At 36.3% G+C, this 18,821-nt stretch overlaps 1 protein-coding gene across 1 annotated transcript in view; it reads left to right on the top strand.

The window, feature by feature from the left end:
• Positions 1-18,821, top strand: part of PRKD1 (protein kinase D1) — a 311,163-nt gene that overhangs the window by 261,418 nt on the left and 30,924 nt on the right. The window contains exons 10-13 of the mRNA XM_079769400.1: positions 708-987; positions 1,954-2,006; positions 4,069-4,141; positions 6,827-6,933. Of these exons, the coding sequence (XP_079625526.1) occupies positions 708-987; positions 1,954-2,006; positions 4,069-4,141; positions 6,827-6,933 (513 nt within the window). The remainder of the gene's footprint in view (positions 1-707; positions 988-1,953; positions 2,007-4,068; positions 4,142-6,826; positions 6,934-18,821) is intronic.

Genomic DNA, 18,821 nt, shown 5'->3' on the forward strand with positions numbered 1-18,821 from the left:
TTGCTCCTTCAAAATTAATGCCGGCTCAGGCATAGTTGAAGTGATTCTCCGTGGCCACTTTACACAGCTCTAATGGAAAAAGGATATCTCATTAAATTTTCAATAAAAAATATGTTTTAACAATTATGATGTCTTAGTCACTCCATATCTCCTGGAAGACAATGTGGTGATGATTATTTTTTAATATTAAGATGGTCTTAAAAGCAACTGCTTTTAAAACCAATCACTGTGGTTTTTCTCATTAAAACTATTCACTTGGCTGTATTACTATATTAACATGTACCGAGTCAAATTATAGGAATCACTTCCAGTACCTTAAAGAATAAAAATTAAAAACAGCCATTTATACCCAAATGCATTTCAAAAGTGTTGTCATTCCACCTCACTGTTATAAAAATTGTCATTTATATTCTAAGTCTTAGATTTTGAGGCAGGATCAAAATCATTATTCTTATTGATACTTATTCTTGCCACATGAACATAATGAAAAAGGCACTTGAATTTTTCTGGGAAAATTAGATGATTATATTTCCTCTAGCAAAGATATTTTTTTAAATTTTGCTTTGTAATATTCAGTATTTTACGAAACGGTTTTATATAAATGATGGCCATTTGTAATGTCATTTCTTACACGTTCCTGGCATGAATCTTATTTGAAAGTTTGCATACTTTTGGTAAACTATATCAGCATACTCTTTCTTCCACAGGAAATTCCTTTATCAGAAATTTTATCTCTGGAACCAGCAAAACCTTCAGCTTTAATTCCTAATGGAGCCAACCCTCACTGTTTTGAGATCACTACAGCAAATGTAGTATATTACGTGGGAGAAAATGTGGTCAATCCTTCCAGCCCATCACCCAGTGGCAGTGTCCTCACCAGTGGCGTTGGTGCCGATGTGGCCAGGATGTGGGAGGTGGCGATCCAGCACGCCCTCATGCCCGTCATTCCCAAGGGCTCATCTGTAGGTTCCGGAACCAACTCTCACAGTGAGTCTGCTAGCTTCCTGCCTGTAGAGCAGGTGAAGAGGGCCTTCTGGGGATGGTTTCATTTATTTGATAACATAATATACTAAGATATTACATTCATTAAATTATCTTATTTTTATTTTATATTAAATTTGAACAAATTCATGTAAACCCAAATATTAGGCAATAGCAGAGACCTAGAAGTATTCTTGAACCTGACCTGGAAGGCCAGGCTTGCTATTTGCAAATCTGAATTAACGGAAAACCACCTAGCAGGCCAGTCTACCATGTGTGTACATGGTGTGCAGAATACTTGGAAACTCTTGATAATTTTATCCCAGGAAGAAATCTGTGTCATTAGTAGAATGAGATAGATTTTTATGAAAATGGGACCAGAATCAAATATTGAGGGTGAATTTTTTTTAAATATTGAGGATATCTATATAAAAATGTAATTTTAAATTTCATAATTACTATCAATCATGAAGTCTGTGGGGAAGAAGCTCTGGTTTTCACATCCTAGTTTATTTTATGATTTATCTCTTTTTCATTGACCTCTCCAACTAATGTACATATTAGTAGAATGTGCATGCCTATTTTGGTGCTAAGCACTTCACATAAGGTCTCTAATTTAATGCCTTAAAACAACCTGAACGGGTGGATGTTAATGACTTGCCTATTTTACAGGTGAGGAAATTGGGCCCTAGTGAGATTAAGTTAAGCTTGTACCACAAAGTGGCATGCCAGTGCTTGAACTCGAGTCTGTATAACTCCACATTCTAAACTGAGAACATACTATTTTTCAAAGCCCTACTGAGTAAATCTGTAATAGTAAAAGGAAAGAATTATTCTAATAGACATTTTTATAGAAAAATCTAATTGCTCTGATTTAAAAATACCCCTGTAGCTTGATTAGTAAGCATGTGTTTACTTGTTATGCTGTTACTTCTCTTACTTCTTTTGTGCATTTTTAACATGTATTTACAGGAGATATTTCTCTGAGTATTTCGGTATCAAATTGCCAGATTCAAGAAAATGTGGTGAGTATATACTTAGTAATATAAAATGTGGTAATATGATTTTTATTGGAAAATAAGGACATCATAAAATACTCTTTATCATTTATCTAACATTTTACATTTTTAGTATTTTTTAGAAAATTAAATAGTGTCTATTTGGGTACTTTTCTCCCATAAGACTTTAGAAACATTACATTAGATGGATTATTTTGGTGATTTTTCTGTAATTTATTCTGTAGTATTAAGAGCTAAGTACCTATTATTCATCTCAGGTAAGCAATTAAAATACAGTTTCTAATGTTTCACACATTTGTATATCTTGGTACTGGAATTTTAATGAGTGATAGTACCAAATATGAAATAAGATAAAATAAAATTTGTGAGTTGCATGAATAGCTTAAACATGCCCTTATTCCCATGTCTTGATTGCTACGAAGGAGTGCTGTCATGTGACAAGGAGTTGCAAATGCTGTTACAGTCACTTGTGCATATCAAGGAAACCTCAAAATGCTGCATAATTTAGATTTTATGTGTCTATATCTAGCATCTTTGTCACCCAGGGCACATAACTCCATCCTTGCAGCTGAGTTTTTGAATATTATAGGTCAAACATATTATTAAAGAATTTACACTCTGTCATGTTTGCTTTATTTGTAATACTTTGTCCATACGGCAAGTAGCCCCAAAGTAATAAGGTCTTTCTCACCTCGTCTTGTGACTAAGACGTTTTGCTGTATTTTGCCTGCTATACTTACCTGTGACCAAAAGCAAAGTTTGCAGAGTTACACTGATGTGAGTGTAATGAATTCCATGAAACTCTATTACAGCTTACAATCTTTGCTAAATTGATATAAAGTAAACTGAAAACCAAAGATCAGAGAGAATTAGGAAAACTTCAGAGTGAAGGTTAGGTGAATTTTTGTGCCGTTGATCACAAGATAGCTTTCTAAAGATCTGCAGGTTCCTTTTGCTCTTGCTTAGCCAGAGAAGACTGAGAAATATAGGTTAACTTATAAGCCTTTGGGGAATTCTAGAAACCTGTGGGGTTGTTCCACCCTGTTTGGCCAAGACTGCCCACTGAAAATTCCTGGTGGGCCATTGAGCTATCAGAGGAAGATGTTGTAGCTTGGACTCAGAATGCTGGAGTGGCACTAATCTACAAACCTGAACTCACCCTATAGACACTGTGAAGGGATCATAGGATATTAACAGCTTGTAGTTGTTTTCTAGGGGGAAGGGCATAAGAAAAGAATAGGAATGTATAGGATCTCAGGATGGTAGGATTCGATGTAAAAGGACTTATTTTTGAAAGGGCAAAAAGAACGCAAGTAGAGGATAGGCATAAAATTCCATAGTATGTAATAGGAATACATCCTATGTAAAGTGGCAAAGTATTGTGTTGTGCTTTCATCAATGGGGTCATCAAATCTCTGACTGTACAACATAGATGTACACACATAATGCTTTAGCAAGTATTCTCTCCAAGAGAAATAGTGTAGACATTGGGAACTTATTACCTCCAGAAGTGGTAAACATGGAAGATTTTAGTTACCACGCAGATGAGGATTTCTAGTGGCTGTCATCCATCTGTGGTGGCTGCCGCGCTCTTGCAGTGAATTCAGCCGCCTCCCCTCAGTGTAGATTCATGGGGATGTGGTGGTTGATAAAGAAGCAGCCTCACCATTCTAGCCATAAAGCGTGGAGTGGTTGGAACCAGGACTCACACAGACCTATGATTATTTAACCCGTACCTCTATATAACCATCTCAATACGCAAATCCTTTTTTTGAATATTGACAGTAAATGACATTGTATAGTCTTAAGTCTTATTTCTCTCATTAGAGACACGCGTCATTGGACATTACTCTGCTGCTTAAGAGCAGAATAGTTTTCAGAACATTACAATCTCACATTAATTGAAGAATGTACTTTGAATATTATGGTCATATTGCAGATTTCATCGCATTTGTAATTTGTTTGAAATATTTAATATTTATGATACACTTAATAACATTTTGTAATTTATTAAGACTCATGTTTTGTTCCACTTCATGTTTGTTTTTCATTGGACTCATACCTACAGGATATCAGCACAGTCTATCAGATATTTCCTGACGAAGTACTGGGTTCTGGGCAGTTTGGAATTGTTTATGGAGGTAGGTTAGTTCACTAAGGATTTTTATTAATTTAAAATTTTAGCTATTTGTGTTTATAAGTTATATCTCCAAAAAATATGAACGATGCCCTAGCTGGTTTGGCTCAGTGGATAGAGCATTGGCCTGCGGACTCAAGGGTTCCAGGTTCGATTCCCGTCAGGGGCACGTACCTTGGTTGTGGGCACATCCCCAGTATGGGGCGTGCAGGAGGCAGCTGATCGATGTTTCTCTTTCATCGATGTTTCTAACTCTCTATCCCTCTCCCTTCCTCTCTGTAAAAAATCAATAAAATATATATTAAAAAAATATGAAAGATAAGACCTGTGTGTATATATGTTTGTATGTAAGTGTCTCTGTTTTACCTTTTTAGACATTTTTCTTGAAATAATTACTATTTGGAGAATTAGAACATTTATGTTTTGAAAGAAGTTTTTCACTCCTAAAGAACATATTTTGCTTAAATATGAACAAACTATATGCAATACTGGTTAAATATTGGCTTATTTAGACAAAATATTGAGAAACCAGGAAGTTGTAATTCATAAACAAATTACTCCCATTTCTTTTAACATATTTCATCAGAACTCCATGGAAAACCAATCATGTAACTAGACACAAAAAATATTTTAATTCTAATATCTTTAACACTGTATGTATTTCATTAAGGTTTGCATTTTTAAAATGTTTGAAATGAAATACTGAATTTTTATCTTTTATTGTTAATCTTTTTTAGTGAGCTTATTATTTTGACCACTGCTGATTTAGATTCTAGCCAGTTCTATTATATTTGTCAAGTCTTTACAAAACATTTGATGTTAATGTGTTACCTGCCCTGTAAAACAACATCATAACTTTCAGTTCCTTAAATTAGTAACAAATTCTCTTTTTTGTGAGGTGCAGGTGCTCTGAAATAATTACATCTTGCTCAATATTACTTATATGTGTAATATTGTGCTTTTTAGTTGAAAATTAATCAAGTTCTACTCTGTTTTACAAAGGAATTGTGATTCTTCTAAAATGCTCAAATTATCTTTTATGGCAAACCTATCAATGAGTTAGCAACCATTGTGCTTGTTGTTAATGCATAACAGTATAATAGAGGAGACTAATTACATCACTCACAGAGTATTGCTCTGCAGTGTAATAGTCACATGCAAAAAAAAAAAAAACCCAAAACACCATGGTGTATAGAGCATGGTAAATATTCATAACTGCACATAATGCGGGGTGAGGCAGGTGTGGGAAATGAAGTTAGTTAGACCAGCAAGCTGCCAGATAGTTGGTAACATCCAACATTGAAGGAGTAGACTTAGAAGGAGGCCTTCATGAGGAAGAGTGAAAAGTTAAGACTAGACACATAGAGGGTGAAGTGGGTGAGGATAGGGTCTCAGAAGAGAATTCAAGCGCTATAGTGACAGAGGCGTCGAGACAAAAGAAGCTGTGACCTTGAAGAGAGTGGTTGCAGAAAAATGGCTCAGTTGGAACAGAGGTTGCAGTCAGTCCCAATAGTAAGGCATGGTGGTAAGGAAGTAGAGAACATGAAAACAGACAATCAGTCTTTAAAGGAAGCTGGCTGGAATGAGTCAGAAAGAATAGCAAGAGTGAGGTACAGGGGAGAGGAACACTAGATTTACAACAGATGCCGAAGTAATGGAATTTCACGGTAGGTTGTATGTGACCAAAAAATTTGAGTAATTAGGTCCATTTTCAATTTTCATTTTTAGATTCAATTAACACTACTCTATACCTGTTACACTATAGCTAAGCCTTTGAGGGTGCCCTGTAGATTCCTCAAAGGTTTGTTGTGAGAATGAAATGGGATATAATGTATGGAAATGGCCTATCATATTCTAATGATGGCGACAACAATGATGATAACTAACATTTTTCAAAAATATTTTTATTGATTTCACAGAAGAAGGGAGAGGGATAGAGAGATAGAAACATCAATGATGAGAGAGAATCACTGATCTGCTGCCTCCTGCCAGCACCCTACTGCGGGGGATCGAGCCCACAACCCAGGCATGTGTCCCTGGCTGGAATCAACCCGGAACCCTTTAGTCCACAGGCTGACGCTCTATCCACTGAGCCAAACCAGCTCGGGCGATAACTAACATTTTTTTAGTGTGCATAGTTATCTGGACACTTTGTATACTTTACATATCTTATTTCATCTAATTCTCATAACAACCTCATCATGAAAGGTGAGGAACCTAAAACTCAGAAAGCTTAAGTGATTTGCTTAAGATCCCAAAGTTAATGAGTGACAGAGCCAAGATGTTTATTCTTTCCATTATAATGCACATTAGTTTATCAGGAATTTAAAATTATACTTTCTTAAGGAGAGCATTGTGTTGGTGGTATGAGTATTTTCTATATTAAGTAGCTTAATATCCTGTTTCTAAAACACGTTTTTATGAGAAATATCAGGCTGTTGATACATATAACTTTAATGTTCCAATTCTTTTGTGTTTTAAATAGTGGCTAATTTTATAGTACATATATGATTTAGAATAATGGAGCCAATAAATGAAATCTTTATGGGTATAAGTCAATGCACAGCAGAAATGTTAATTTATTTCATGAAACATTTTTATAGTTTCTATGTGTTCCTATAAATTCTGGAGTTCTTAAATAGATGGTATTTAATAACATTATGCTAATATTTTCTTTTTTATTTTAAAGGAAAACATCGTAAAACAGGAAGAGATGTAGCTATTAAAATCATTGACAAATTAAGATTTCCAACAAAACAAGAAAGCCAGCTTCGTAATGAGGTTGCAATTCTACAGGTACTTACTTGTTTTTCATTTGGAAGCTATAAAATACACCCTCAACTTCTGCAAAACAGAAAAGTTCTCCAAATATATGTGGTATAGGTATTTAGAAACACTTTAAAATTATTGAAAAGGCAGATTAAACATCAAACTACTGGCTAGGTAGTAACTTTCCTGAATCTAGGAAGTAGTTGTTCCTTTTTGTGTACTTAATTCTAGGTTTTAATATGTTATTAATACTCACTAAATGGGTAATGTTTCAGCATTTGCTCACAGTAGACATACTAAGACCATTTTGTTTTACATTATAAATAACCTTGCCTTTGTAAACATTTCTCCTTTATGCTGCCGTTATTATATGAATTGAATATGTAACTCTCAGAATATCAGGTAAATGAGTAAAACATGTCTGAGAATCACATCAATTTGATGTTATTAATGTCTTGCCTCTTACTGTAAATATTTCACTTAATATTCAGCATGTTACCTAACTCTTCTTATGAATAGCAATCCCTTTTTAAAGCCAGAATGTGTTAATGAAAGGTATTATGTGCTATATATAACTTTTTAATTATTAAAACATTTTCTATAGACCAGAGGAAATTGAGCAATTGTTGCTAAATATAGTTAAACTAGCTATCCAGTCTAAAAATTTTAGATTATTGATAAATTCCCATTATTATATAACTGCCATAATTCTCTTCTTGTCACACATGCTGATCATAATTTCTAATTCATCATTTTATTAAATAATTTTCATTTGAACATTGCTAACAAAATGAAATATTGAATTCTTCATTGTTTGTTTCATTTAACTGCCATTTATTGAGTTTCATACAACTAAACATTGAAAAAGATAATGATTTCTGCCCTAAAGGAATTAACTTATTCAGAAAACTAAAAATAATAACAGGCTTTTGTGGGATTCAGAATTTGTAAAGATGGTGTTTTGTACTTTTGGACAGCGAATGTAACACAGAGGACTGCTACATTGTTCTCCCTTTTCATGGGGAAGAAGATGCCAATTCACAGATTCGTAGCTCAGTGCTCGCTAATCAGTTATCACAAAAATATTGTTTTATTCTTAACTGGGCAACATTGAGCTGCAGATGACATCTGAGAACTTAGTACATGGCATCTTCCCAAACCTGCCCCTTGCTCCCCAGCTTCCACAGGGGTCCCGAAGGCAGATTCCTCTGCTGTATGCTGACCTCCAGAGCTGGCGTATGTGCAGATATATCTATCCTTCCTTACAGGACATGAGAGGACTTTCATGGTCCACATCGTTATGTCCTGTATGTCATTGCAATTGCAGAAGACTGCCTAGATGTTGAAGGTTCGTTTTCTATGCCTCGGCCTTTAGTTGGCTTCCCTGAGCCTGTCACCCCCGGCGGCTGCCTCTGTAGTGAGGTAGAAAAATAAAATATATCTGAGCATACAGTGCCTCACATCTCCTCTTCGAAAAAAAATAGGTGCAATCACAACGCAGATGCAATAAGTAGACATTTGGCACAATTTTTATTATAATAACATGGTTTTCTAAAGAGTTAGGTTAGGTTAAAAGTCAAATTGTGCCCCTTGAGCATATGAAGTGGTCCAACAGCTCTCATTTTATGACTTGAAATCTCAAAAATCCTTATCACTTATCACAACCCCACTGTACCCAACCATTCCTTGCTTCATTCACCCAACTCATATTCATTGAATACATATCATGAGCTAAGCACAGCTCTGCATCCGGTGGATATCATGGGGACAAAGACACACAGGTCCTAGGTGTCATGGGTCTTAACTTTAGTTAAGCTGCTACTTATTTATATGTTGGATTTCCAATCATGTAAGTGTCTTATTAAGACTTCACTTATTTACATGCAGATACCAGGTTCAGGAGTTTATACTTTATCATAAAGTTGACAATTGTTTCAAAATCTGTTTATCAAAAATAGGGAATTTGAACTTTCACCATCATCAGGTATATCAGCCTCTTAGGAAAGCTTTTAATTCCATATCCAGAGACAGTAAAGTTCAAGCTCACTTCCCTTGAGTTGGCTCACATATCACCAGCTGTGTAAGCATCGCTCTCACACTTTATTTAAAACTACAGTCCACTCAGACAGCCTCCCAACCCCTACCCCTGTTCCGTCTTGCTCTGATATGTGTTTTCTTTTTTTTCTATAATACTAACTAGAGTGTACCCATCAGGAGTGCAAATATCATTGTTTTATTTACTAACTAGAGGCCCCATGCACAAGATTCGTGCACTGTCGGAGCGGGGGGGGGGGATTGCTCAGCCCAGCCTGCGTGCTCTCACAGTCCGGGACCCCTCGGGGGATGTCCACCTGCTGTCAAACATCCCTTTCACAGTCCAGGGCTCTTGCAGTCTGGGACCCCTCACTCCTTACCGCCTGCCTGCAGTGGAGGCAGGAGAGGCTCCCGCCACCGTCACTGCGCTTACCAACTGTGAGCCCGGCTTCTGGCTGAGTGGCGCCTCCCCTGTGGGAGCTCACTGACCACCAGGGGGCAGCTCCTGCATTGAGCATCTGCCCCCTGGTGGTCAGTGTGCATCATAGCAACCAGTCGTTCCGCCGTCCGGTCGATTTGCATATTATGCTTTTATTATATAGGATATATCCTTAACACTTAACACACATTAATTGTTTAGCAAATATTTGTTAAATGAATAAAATTGTATGGAAACACCATCTTGTCACATATATGGCATCCATAGTGTCCAAGCAGATAGCAAAAGTATAGATTGCATTGCTATTAATGGATAAGTGTTTGGTTCGTTAAGAAGGATTGTGTGTGATTTGTTCTTTGAAGTCCTCATTGCCCCATTTTGTATTTCTTATCAAAAGGAAGAATTCACCTTTTTGAACCTGAAAATTCAAAGTGTAATGGGGATAGCGGCTGGTGGTTGGAATTCTGACTCAGAAAAAGTACCATGATTCAAGTCATTTGAGTGGTGGGAAGGTTTTCTTTCACTGATCTTGAGGAACAGATTTCTGTCCCTCTGGATATAAAAGTGATACCCAGAAGCATTTGGTGTCCTCTGCCTTGTGCTGTCTAGCTTATGAAAGTCAGTGTCCTAGTTTCTGGTTGTACCTGGTGTCTGAAACATTCTGTCCTGTCCTCCTTCTGATTCTCCAGAAGGGATCATGTGGGTTGAAGAGGCTGATTATGAAAGTCCTCCTCATGCAATCTGTTAGGCTGCTGGTCAGATTTAGATTTGTTTCTATGTTTGTAAAAATGTACCTTAGCTTATACAAGACTTCAATGGACTGTGCAAAAAAGTAGAATTGTTTGTGTTGTGTGTGCATCTTTTTTCCATTTTATCTTCTGCATATAGCCTAGGTGAAGGCTTTCTAAGGCTTATCAGTCATTAGAAAACGAAACTCTTTAGATGTTTTCAACAGTTAAAAATTAAGGCAAGTGTGAATCTTATGGCATAGTTGTCCCTTATATCATTTAGAAAATTTCTTTTCATTATCTGTATTTATTTCATTATTATTATATGTTTCAGAAGGATGTTAATTAACGTAGATGTTACTTCATAAAATTCCCAAGGGATCCTATCTATAATATTTTAAATTTTTGTAACTTGCTAAAAAATACATGGTAAGTATGAACTTATTATTTTTTTCTACTCATGTCAACAAAATAAGAAAAATATTGTTGTTTTGTGATTATTAAGGATATCACCAAAAACTGACCTTTATAAGGAGATGCAAATATAGCAGAGAAATCTTAAAAATTTAAAATCTAAAATAAGTAATATTGAAATGACATATTTAATATAATTTATCAATACTGGCTTATTTAGTCAACTCTAATTTTTATTTTCTAACATAATATCACAGTGCATAGAAAACTTGAGGCTAATATTTATGAATATAATTCTAATTTATTTACTTTATTTGTTCTCCTTTTCTTAATTATCAACTTTTATTTATCTACTAGAGGCCTGGTGCACGGACTTGTGCACTGGTGGGGTCCCTCGGCCTGGCCTGTGCCCTCTCGCAATCAAGACCCCTCGGGGGATGTTGGAGAGTTGGTTTCGGCCCGATCCCTGCAGGCCCTATCCAGACAGGAGGGAGCCCGATCCTATGCATTGAGTGACTGTCCCCTAGTGGTCAGAGTGCATCATAGCGACCGGTCATTCGGTCACTTAGGCTTTTACACATATAGATATAAGGAGCAATACCAGAGCTTCTGTTTATGATTCAATGTATGGAAGCATTTTGGAATTATGAAAGTACACAGAATACAGAATATAGAAAAAATACATGAGAACTTCATAGGCCATAAATTAAATGTATCCCTATGCACTTATCGCATAAAATTACCATTGTCATTTCATTTCTTTATTGTGAGGAACTCCTCTTCTCATTCAAGTCTCTCTTAAAACCACAGCAACAACAAAAGGTGGTCTTGATGGGTCTAGGCTGCCTCCCACAGCCTCAGTTTATTCTCCCTTCTGTGCCACCACACTTCAGATCCGTGCTCAGCTCTGCGGTCAGTTCTAGTTCATAAATTCACTTCTCATCTTTGATTTTCACATCTTCTTAAAAAAAATGCAAGGCTCTTTTGGCCATACACTGATGTTCTACCTCTCCCCAGCTATCACACTTTGGCTGTGTTTTAGTCTTTATCCCATTTGACTAATCTCATTCCTTCAACAGTGTTGATACTTTGCCCCTTTTCCAGTCTAGCTCCTCACTTCACCCCTGCACTTAACAGATCCTATTTCTCTTCCCTGCTAGCTCCTCCAGCTGTCACCTTGAACTTCTCATTCCATTCAGTTAAGTGGTTTATGCTAATTTGGAACTCATTCCCAGAGTGAGGTCATCACTTGAAGAGAGTTTCTGTCATCTCTTCAAAGGTCGTTCTTTTTTTTTTTAATTTCTTTATTGATTAAGGTGTTACATATGTGTCCTTATTCCCCCATTACTCCCCTTATCCCCCCCCCACTCATGCCCTCACCTCCCTGTTGTCTGTGTCCATTGGTTAGGCTTATATGCATGCACATAAGTCCTTTGGTTGATCTCTCCCCCTTATCCCCACCCTCCCCTACCTTCCCTCTGAGGTTTGATGGTCTGATCAATGTTTCTCTGTCTCTGGATCTGTTTTTGTTCATCAGTTTATGTTGTTCATTATATTCCATAAATGAGTGAGATCCAAGGTCGTTCTTGAGATCTGATCCTTCATGGGAACTTCCATCTCTTATTTCTGACCTTAGGACATCTCCACTTTGCTGTGTATTGTTACCTCAAACCAACCAGCCTAAAACCAAATGCTTAATCCTAACGTCTTTCCCTATAAGATACTCGCCCCCTGATTTTTTAAATTTTGCTATCATTCTTCCATTTTCTTACCCAAAATACCTTTTTCTTCAATTAATGAAAATATACATCATTCATCAGAACCTATGAAGCACTTCCTTTCTCCACACAAAGCAATTTACTGGGCTTTTGTGCCATATAAAAATGAGTGAAACCCTTAAGATGTTTACAGTATATTAGGACAGTCAGGTGCAAGGAGCTACCATCAGGATAGTGTGGAAGCATAGTGGAAGAAGTTGTGGATTATGACTGAGGCCAGAGCATTGGAATCAGGAGAGTTCCAAGAGAAATATAACATTGATGAAATCTTGAGTTTGATAAGCAAAGGAATGGTGGAAAGAGACATTAGGCTGAGGGGCAACCACAAGATAAATATTCTGTGAAAAATGAGTAGAAAACTTAAGACCATTTTAGAAGAATGATCTTCAAACATTTTTAGTCACGTGTCTTCAAAAACAATTCTAAAATCTTTTGTACCTGCTTGTGTATGTTTAAGTTGATAGCTGGAACAATTTTGTCAGAGTTTAATGAGTCTTAATTTTATAGTGTATTAAAAACATAGGTATTTGAAAATAAAGCTATGCCACTCCTTTAAATGTTTGCATTAGAATCTAAATATCGTAAACATTTGAAATTACTTATCAATGATTTAAAAAATACATGAATAGGCTTTTTTAAACAATAGTATACAACTTCCTTGTTTTCTGTGAATATATTATATGTTCCATACAGAATGATAGTTCAATGCAATGTGTTTTTATATTTGAAAGTCTTTTATTGGTACTCTCCATAATTATATATAATAAAAATAAGCACTGTTTTTAATTTTTATTATATTTTAAGTATTTAAAGCATTAACCTGGATTAAGCTATCACCACAGTTTTTATTGGTAAAAGCTTTATCAAGCAAGATAAATATTCTATAAGTTTTGATCTGTCCTTATTTATCATAGAAAATAAAATGTTACTGAAAATAGATTATTTAATGAAAATGATTTTTTAATTTAGTTGATAATTTGGTGGGTGAATATTACTTACTGTTTAAATTCAACTGAGTTCAGCAACAGTTTTATTCCTTTTATTATTTTTTATTAAAAAACATTTTATTTTTTAATTTTTAAATATATTTTTTATTGTTGGTAGTATTACAGATATATCCCATTTTCTCCTCCTCTCGCCCCTCCTCCCAGTCCCTAACCACTCTCCCAGGTCTTCACTACGCTATTGCCTGTATCCATGGGCTATGCATATAAATATATAAGTTCCTTTTTTTTTAAATGTAGAAGCCAAGCCCTGGCAGGGTGGCCCAATTGGTTGGAGCATTGTCCCTTACACAAAAAGGTTGCAGGTCCAATTCCCATCAGGGCACATAAGTAGATTGTGGTTTTGATTCCTGATCAGATTTGCATACAGGGTGCAACCAGTCAATGTATCTCTCTTACATTGATGTTCTCTCTCTCAAAAAAAAAAAAAAAAAAAAAGAAGAAGAAAGAAAGAAAACATATTCTTGGGTGAGGATTTTTTTTTAATTGTAGAAGCCAAGTTGTAATCCAAAAAAGAAAAAGTTATTTATCTTTAGGAATTTATTTTAATCTTTTTTAATAAGTCTATTACATCTTTCTCCAATTGTGTTGAAAGCATGAATTAGAAACTGAGTTGGAAAATAATTATTTTGAAGTCATTAAGATTATTCTCTGTTTACACCAACATGGTATTTCAAATTTTCTGTTTATTTTCTCCAAGAGGATTTTCCAAGAGCACTCTTGTAATTTGGAATATGTGAGAAGCATGCCTTTCTTTTGGAAAGTGGATGAAAGATCACTGTGAAAGGAAACTTGGGAATGGAGAATTTTGAGACCACGGGGTTTTTCTCAGGCAGATCTATATTGAAGAGTATTTATACTCTTCAGTAGAGCTACAGATTTAAACAAAACAGATTTTCTATGTCTCTGCTTACATATCTCTCAAAATTCTTTCTGTTCCCCAAGAGCCTGTCTTCATTTGGAAACTGCCATGGTGAGACAGAGTGCGCAATAAACCCAGGAAATGGGGTTTGTGTGACTTAGATATTGTGTCAAACCAATTGGATTTTGTTATGCTTGGGTGATCGTAAATATTTTATTATGCTTGGGTTATTGAAATATTTGGGAAAACACTTGTTATCATAACATTGGTATTTAGGAATGACATATATAGGAAGAATGTTTAAAGGCAAGAAAACTTTGTTAGAGGCTATTATCTGCTAGTCGTGCCAGTCACAATGCCCCCGTTCCTCTTTCTTTCTAAAATGGCATCTTGGCTGCAGCCCTAACATTTCCACTGCAACTAGTCTAGGCTTTTAAATTCAGGCCTTGGTTACTGGAACTGGTGAGATTTGTCACAGCTGAGTCCTCTCCTGCTTCTTCTCCATCACCACCTTCCTGGCCCTCCCTTTTCCCTGGTCCCGTGGTTGGCAAACTGCGGCTCGCGAGCCACATGCGGCTCTTTGGCCCCTTGAGTGTGGCTCTTCCACAAAATACCACGGCCGGGGCGAGTCTATTTTGAAGAAGTGGTGTTAGAAGAAGTGTAAGTTTAAAAAATTTGGCTCTCAAAAGAAATTTCAGTCGTTGTGCTATTGATATTTGGCTCTGTTGACTGATGAGTTTGCCGACCTCTGCCCTGGTCCATCCTGAAGATCACACCTGATGAGTCTTTAGTTGGCTTCCATCTTATCTCTCCCTAGTTTAGTAGTGTTCTTTTTCTTATTTCATTAAACCTATCTACTTGTCCTGCCTTTTAGCACTGTAGGTGACCTCACTGGACTCTGTAGTTTCTATTCCACTGAGTCTTTTATCTTCAAGTCATTGTCCTTATCATACCCTTAACTTCTGGCCATTGCTCAACTTTCTTTTCCAAGCCTGGATGCCAGTCTTGGTTACTTGGCTCATCAATATTAGATTGATCCTCAAGATCCACCAATTCTTTCTGTCTTGTGCTACTTTCCATATCTCATTTTTATTTATGGTTTCTAGTCTCGGTATAAAGTACTTTTATACTTATCAAATGCTTCTTATGTAATAATTAGATTATAAGCCATTTGAAAGTCTCAGCAATGCCTAATTTTTTTCAACTTCCACAAGACCTATCACAGTAGACAGGATACTACAGGTAATTAATTAACATTTGATAAAATTGTCTGAAATCACACACTGTATTTTCTTAAATTCCTTCTTAGGGCCTTTGTTATAATATCTTTTGTATGAATAAATCATTAAATGTTAGGCTCTAATTATAAAATGCTGCTATTTGATGAGTGGGAACATTTGTAGAATAGTCACTCATTGTTCCAGATGTTACATATAGTCTGTCTCAAAAGTTAAGACCGGGGGGGGGGGCGGGGGGAGTTGCATATTGGGTGCAAAGCAAATCAGAGAACATGTTAGAGTTACCTTGAAAGGCAGTGGAACCTCAGATCAGGAGGAGATTTGGTAAGAGAGCAACACTGTGGTGGTTCATGGGTTGAAAAATAGAATAAGCTGTAGGGAAGAGGTCGGGAAGACAGGGAATCCAAATGGTCAATGCAGATTGTCAGGATGAATGTCATAACAGGTGTAGGGGCGGGTACTGTGGTGAGAAGACTGACAACAGGCAGCATTCAGAAATCCAGACAGCACGTTCAGATGGGACATGAGGCATAAGTAGCATGGCTCCTGAAGCATATTGGAACAGACAGTGCCCTACCTAGTCCTAAATGGGCTTGAATCCAGGGAAAGCATTAAGACAATGCATAACATGGTGCGTAAGGGACATAGGTTCTCGAGTTAGCGTGCCTCGGTTTAAATATTAGACTTGTATTTAAGAGTTCTTAGGAGATGGCACAAGTTATTTCAGCTCTCTGTGCCTCAGTTTCTTTATCTAGAAAAATCTCATAGACATGAGACTGGACTGTGGTGATTTGTGAAACTCAGCAGTGCCTGGTACACAGGAAAGTTTTCATACTTATTAGATGTTACTAGTTTGCCACGATTGAGTTGTAAGTCCAGTTCCTAGGAACAAGATCTACTAACTTGGGGTTCAATTTCCTAAGTAGGTCCTGGAGACAAATACTTTTATCATAACAAAGAACATGTAGTTGACTCAAAGCCTGGGGTAGGGCTGAACATGCCTTAACTTATACTTGGCCCCTGGTAGGCATTTAGTAAGTATTTGTTTAACAAATTATGTAGCCACACCTGAAGAAATTAGGGGGATAGAGAATTGCAGAGCATGCCAATAAAACAATAAAGTCTTCCTTCCTTTTTGTCTAAAAAGCATGGTAATTTGTCTTCATGGAACAAGAATATTACATATCTTATAAATACATGGCTTTGTTCTCTTAGCCTAAAACATGATCAAGAGTAGGTGGAGAAGAGATAATCATGATAGAACACAGATAATAATGTTGCCAAATGTGTGTGGGAAAATGAAAATTTTTGCAAACTGTTGATTTTCTTAAATTATGGAGTCAATTTTTCTTTTTCTTTTTTTTTTTCAGAGAAAAATGTGCAAAATTTGAGTACCTTTTCTTTTAGTGTGTAGTGAGAGGTTATTTTATACTTTTGATGCTGGAGGGCTCATGGGAGGCCACAACCTGGTGACAGTGTCCAGGTTCTTGTCCCTGCGCAGGAAAAAACTCAAGAACGAGACAGATTCAGGAAAGCACAGTAGACTTATTAAAGTGATAGGAAGGGAATGCAGTGGACTTGCATGATAAGTCTCCTGCCAAGGGGGTCTGGGGAGAGGTTTTTGCCAGCTGTGGGCAGGGAGGGAATGGGGGTGGTTCATGGTCTCTGACACCGTGGGTGTGGTCATCAGCACAGCTCATCCAAGTCCCTCATCTCTAGATAGTGGCTTTTTCTTTGTTTTTCTCAAAACTGTCATGATGATCTGAAGGGCAGAGCTGCTTCAAATTGTGATGTATGTCAACATGGCTGCCAACTCTGGCTGAGACTAGTTGGGTTTTGTGTTTTTTTGTTATTTATTTATGTTTTTTTTGCATATTAGCTCTTTATTATATAGGATAATTTGCAAACAGGAAAACATCCATTTTAGTATAGTTCTATGAGTTTTGGCAAGACTGGTTTTTGTCTTAACTGTTTCTTACCCCAGTAAGAGGGGCGGCAAGAGCACAAGTGGGGAGTCACAGTCACTTCCACAGTTTGCTAACCTAGAAGGGGAAGGGGAAGGGTGGGGCCCGGGGTCTCTTGCCCCTATGCTAACTGTCCTGTCTCACTTTCATCTAATATATTTTATTATATTTCCTTCTTTGTATTTTATTGCACAAACAACTTACTTGAAATTGTTTTTTAGACATGTTTTTCAGCTCTAAAGTAGTCATATCTTCTGCATGTTCCAAAAAATAAAGCTTATAGATAATGTTTATGCATGTCTAAAATAGAGGAAAAAGAAAACAAAGATATATTATAAGACAAAGAAAATAAACTTAAAAATTTTTTCAAATATTGTGTTTGATAAGAATGTAGTCATAGTGAAAACTTAGTGTCAAAAGGCCAGTTACCAAGTCAAAACTTTTCATTTTTTATTAAATGTGGGGTTTTATAACCTGGTTTCCTTAATTAATGGAGTTCATCTGACTTGGTGTGCTTGCTTCACAGGAATGATTTGGGGGAACTAAATGACATAATGTATAACATGGTTTTTACATCAGTGTTTACCAACATATTTTTGGAAGAAATTTGAGTTTATTTCTGTAAGGGGTTGAGGATTAAGATTTCCTCACTAAAACAATTTAGAAAATAATATGTACCCTCTCCAGGTCATCCACATCTTGGAAGTGAACACAGTCTTTTACTTATTAAAGATTTCGAAAATGCCCTTATTTAAGAACATGTTTGATTTTGACACTAAACACGTTTTACCACAGAACCCTTAGGCAAATATACTAGTAAGATGTCACCACTTGATCTTTTTGCACATAGTGTGTCATCTTTTATCCCTCCAGTAGACCCTGTAAACTCAGTCATTCCAGCTCCCACTATCTGATATGTAAGACATGAGAAGGATTATGTGTCTACACAGATGATTTAACATGGTAATAGAAAGTTAGGCTTCCTGGAGTACTGACATCTAAATATAGGAACTAGGCTACAATGATATGATTTGTCAAAAATTTCTCTTTAAATCTAACACCAAGGTGATATTGGATTTATGTGTTCATGTTTCCAGCCAGGTAGATTAACAGGAAATAAAAATGTGTTCCAGATGCATCTCCATTGATATGCATTTAATAGCAAATAGGAAAAAATCCAGATAATTGAAATTTTCAACTTTTATGTACAGTATATATATGATGATCTACAAATCCCAATTTTCTTATTTTAACAAGCCATACTTTTAATTCTTGCCTTTTCTCTGAACACAGACTGAGTAGTGCCATAGAGGACAGGGGGTCAAACTTTCTGGGGAAATATTTACTAACACTGTTTTTTTTCTAATGGTATTGGTTAGTTATTAATTTTCTGTCTTTGACACCTTTGTTTCTAGTTTTCAAATATCATGCTCTTTTGCCTAAAGTCAACTTGG

The sequence above is a fragment of the Cnephaeus nilssonii genome (assembly GCF_951640355.1).
Source record: "Cnephaeus nilssonii genome assembly, chromosome: 4".
NCBI lineage: Eukaryota > Metazoa > Chordata > Mammalia > Chiroptera > Vespertilionidae > Cnephaeus > Cnephaeus nilssonii.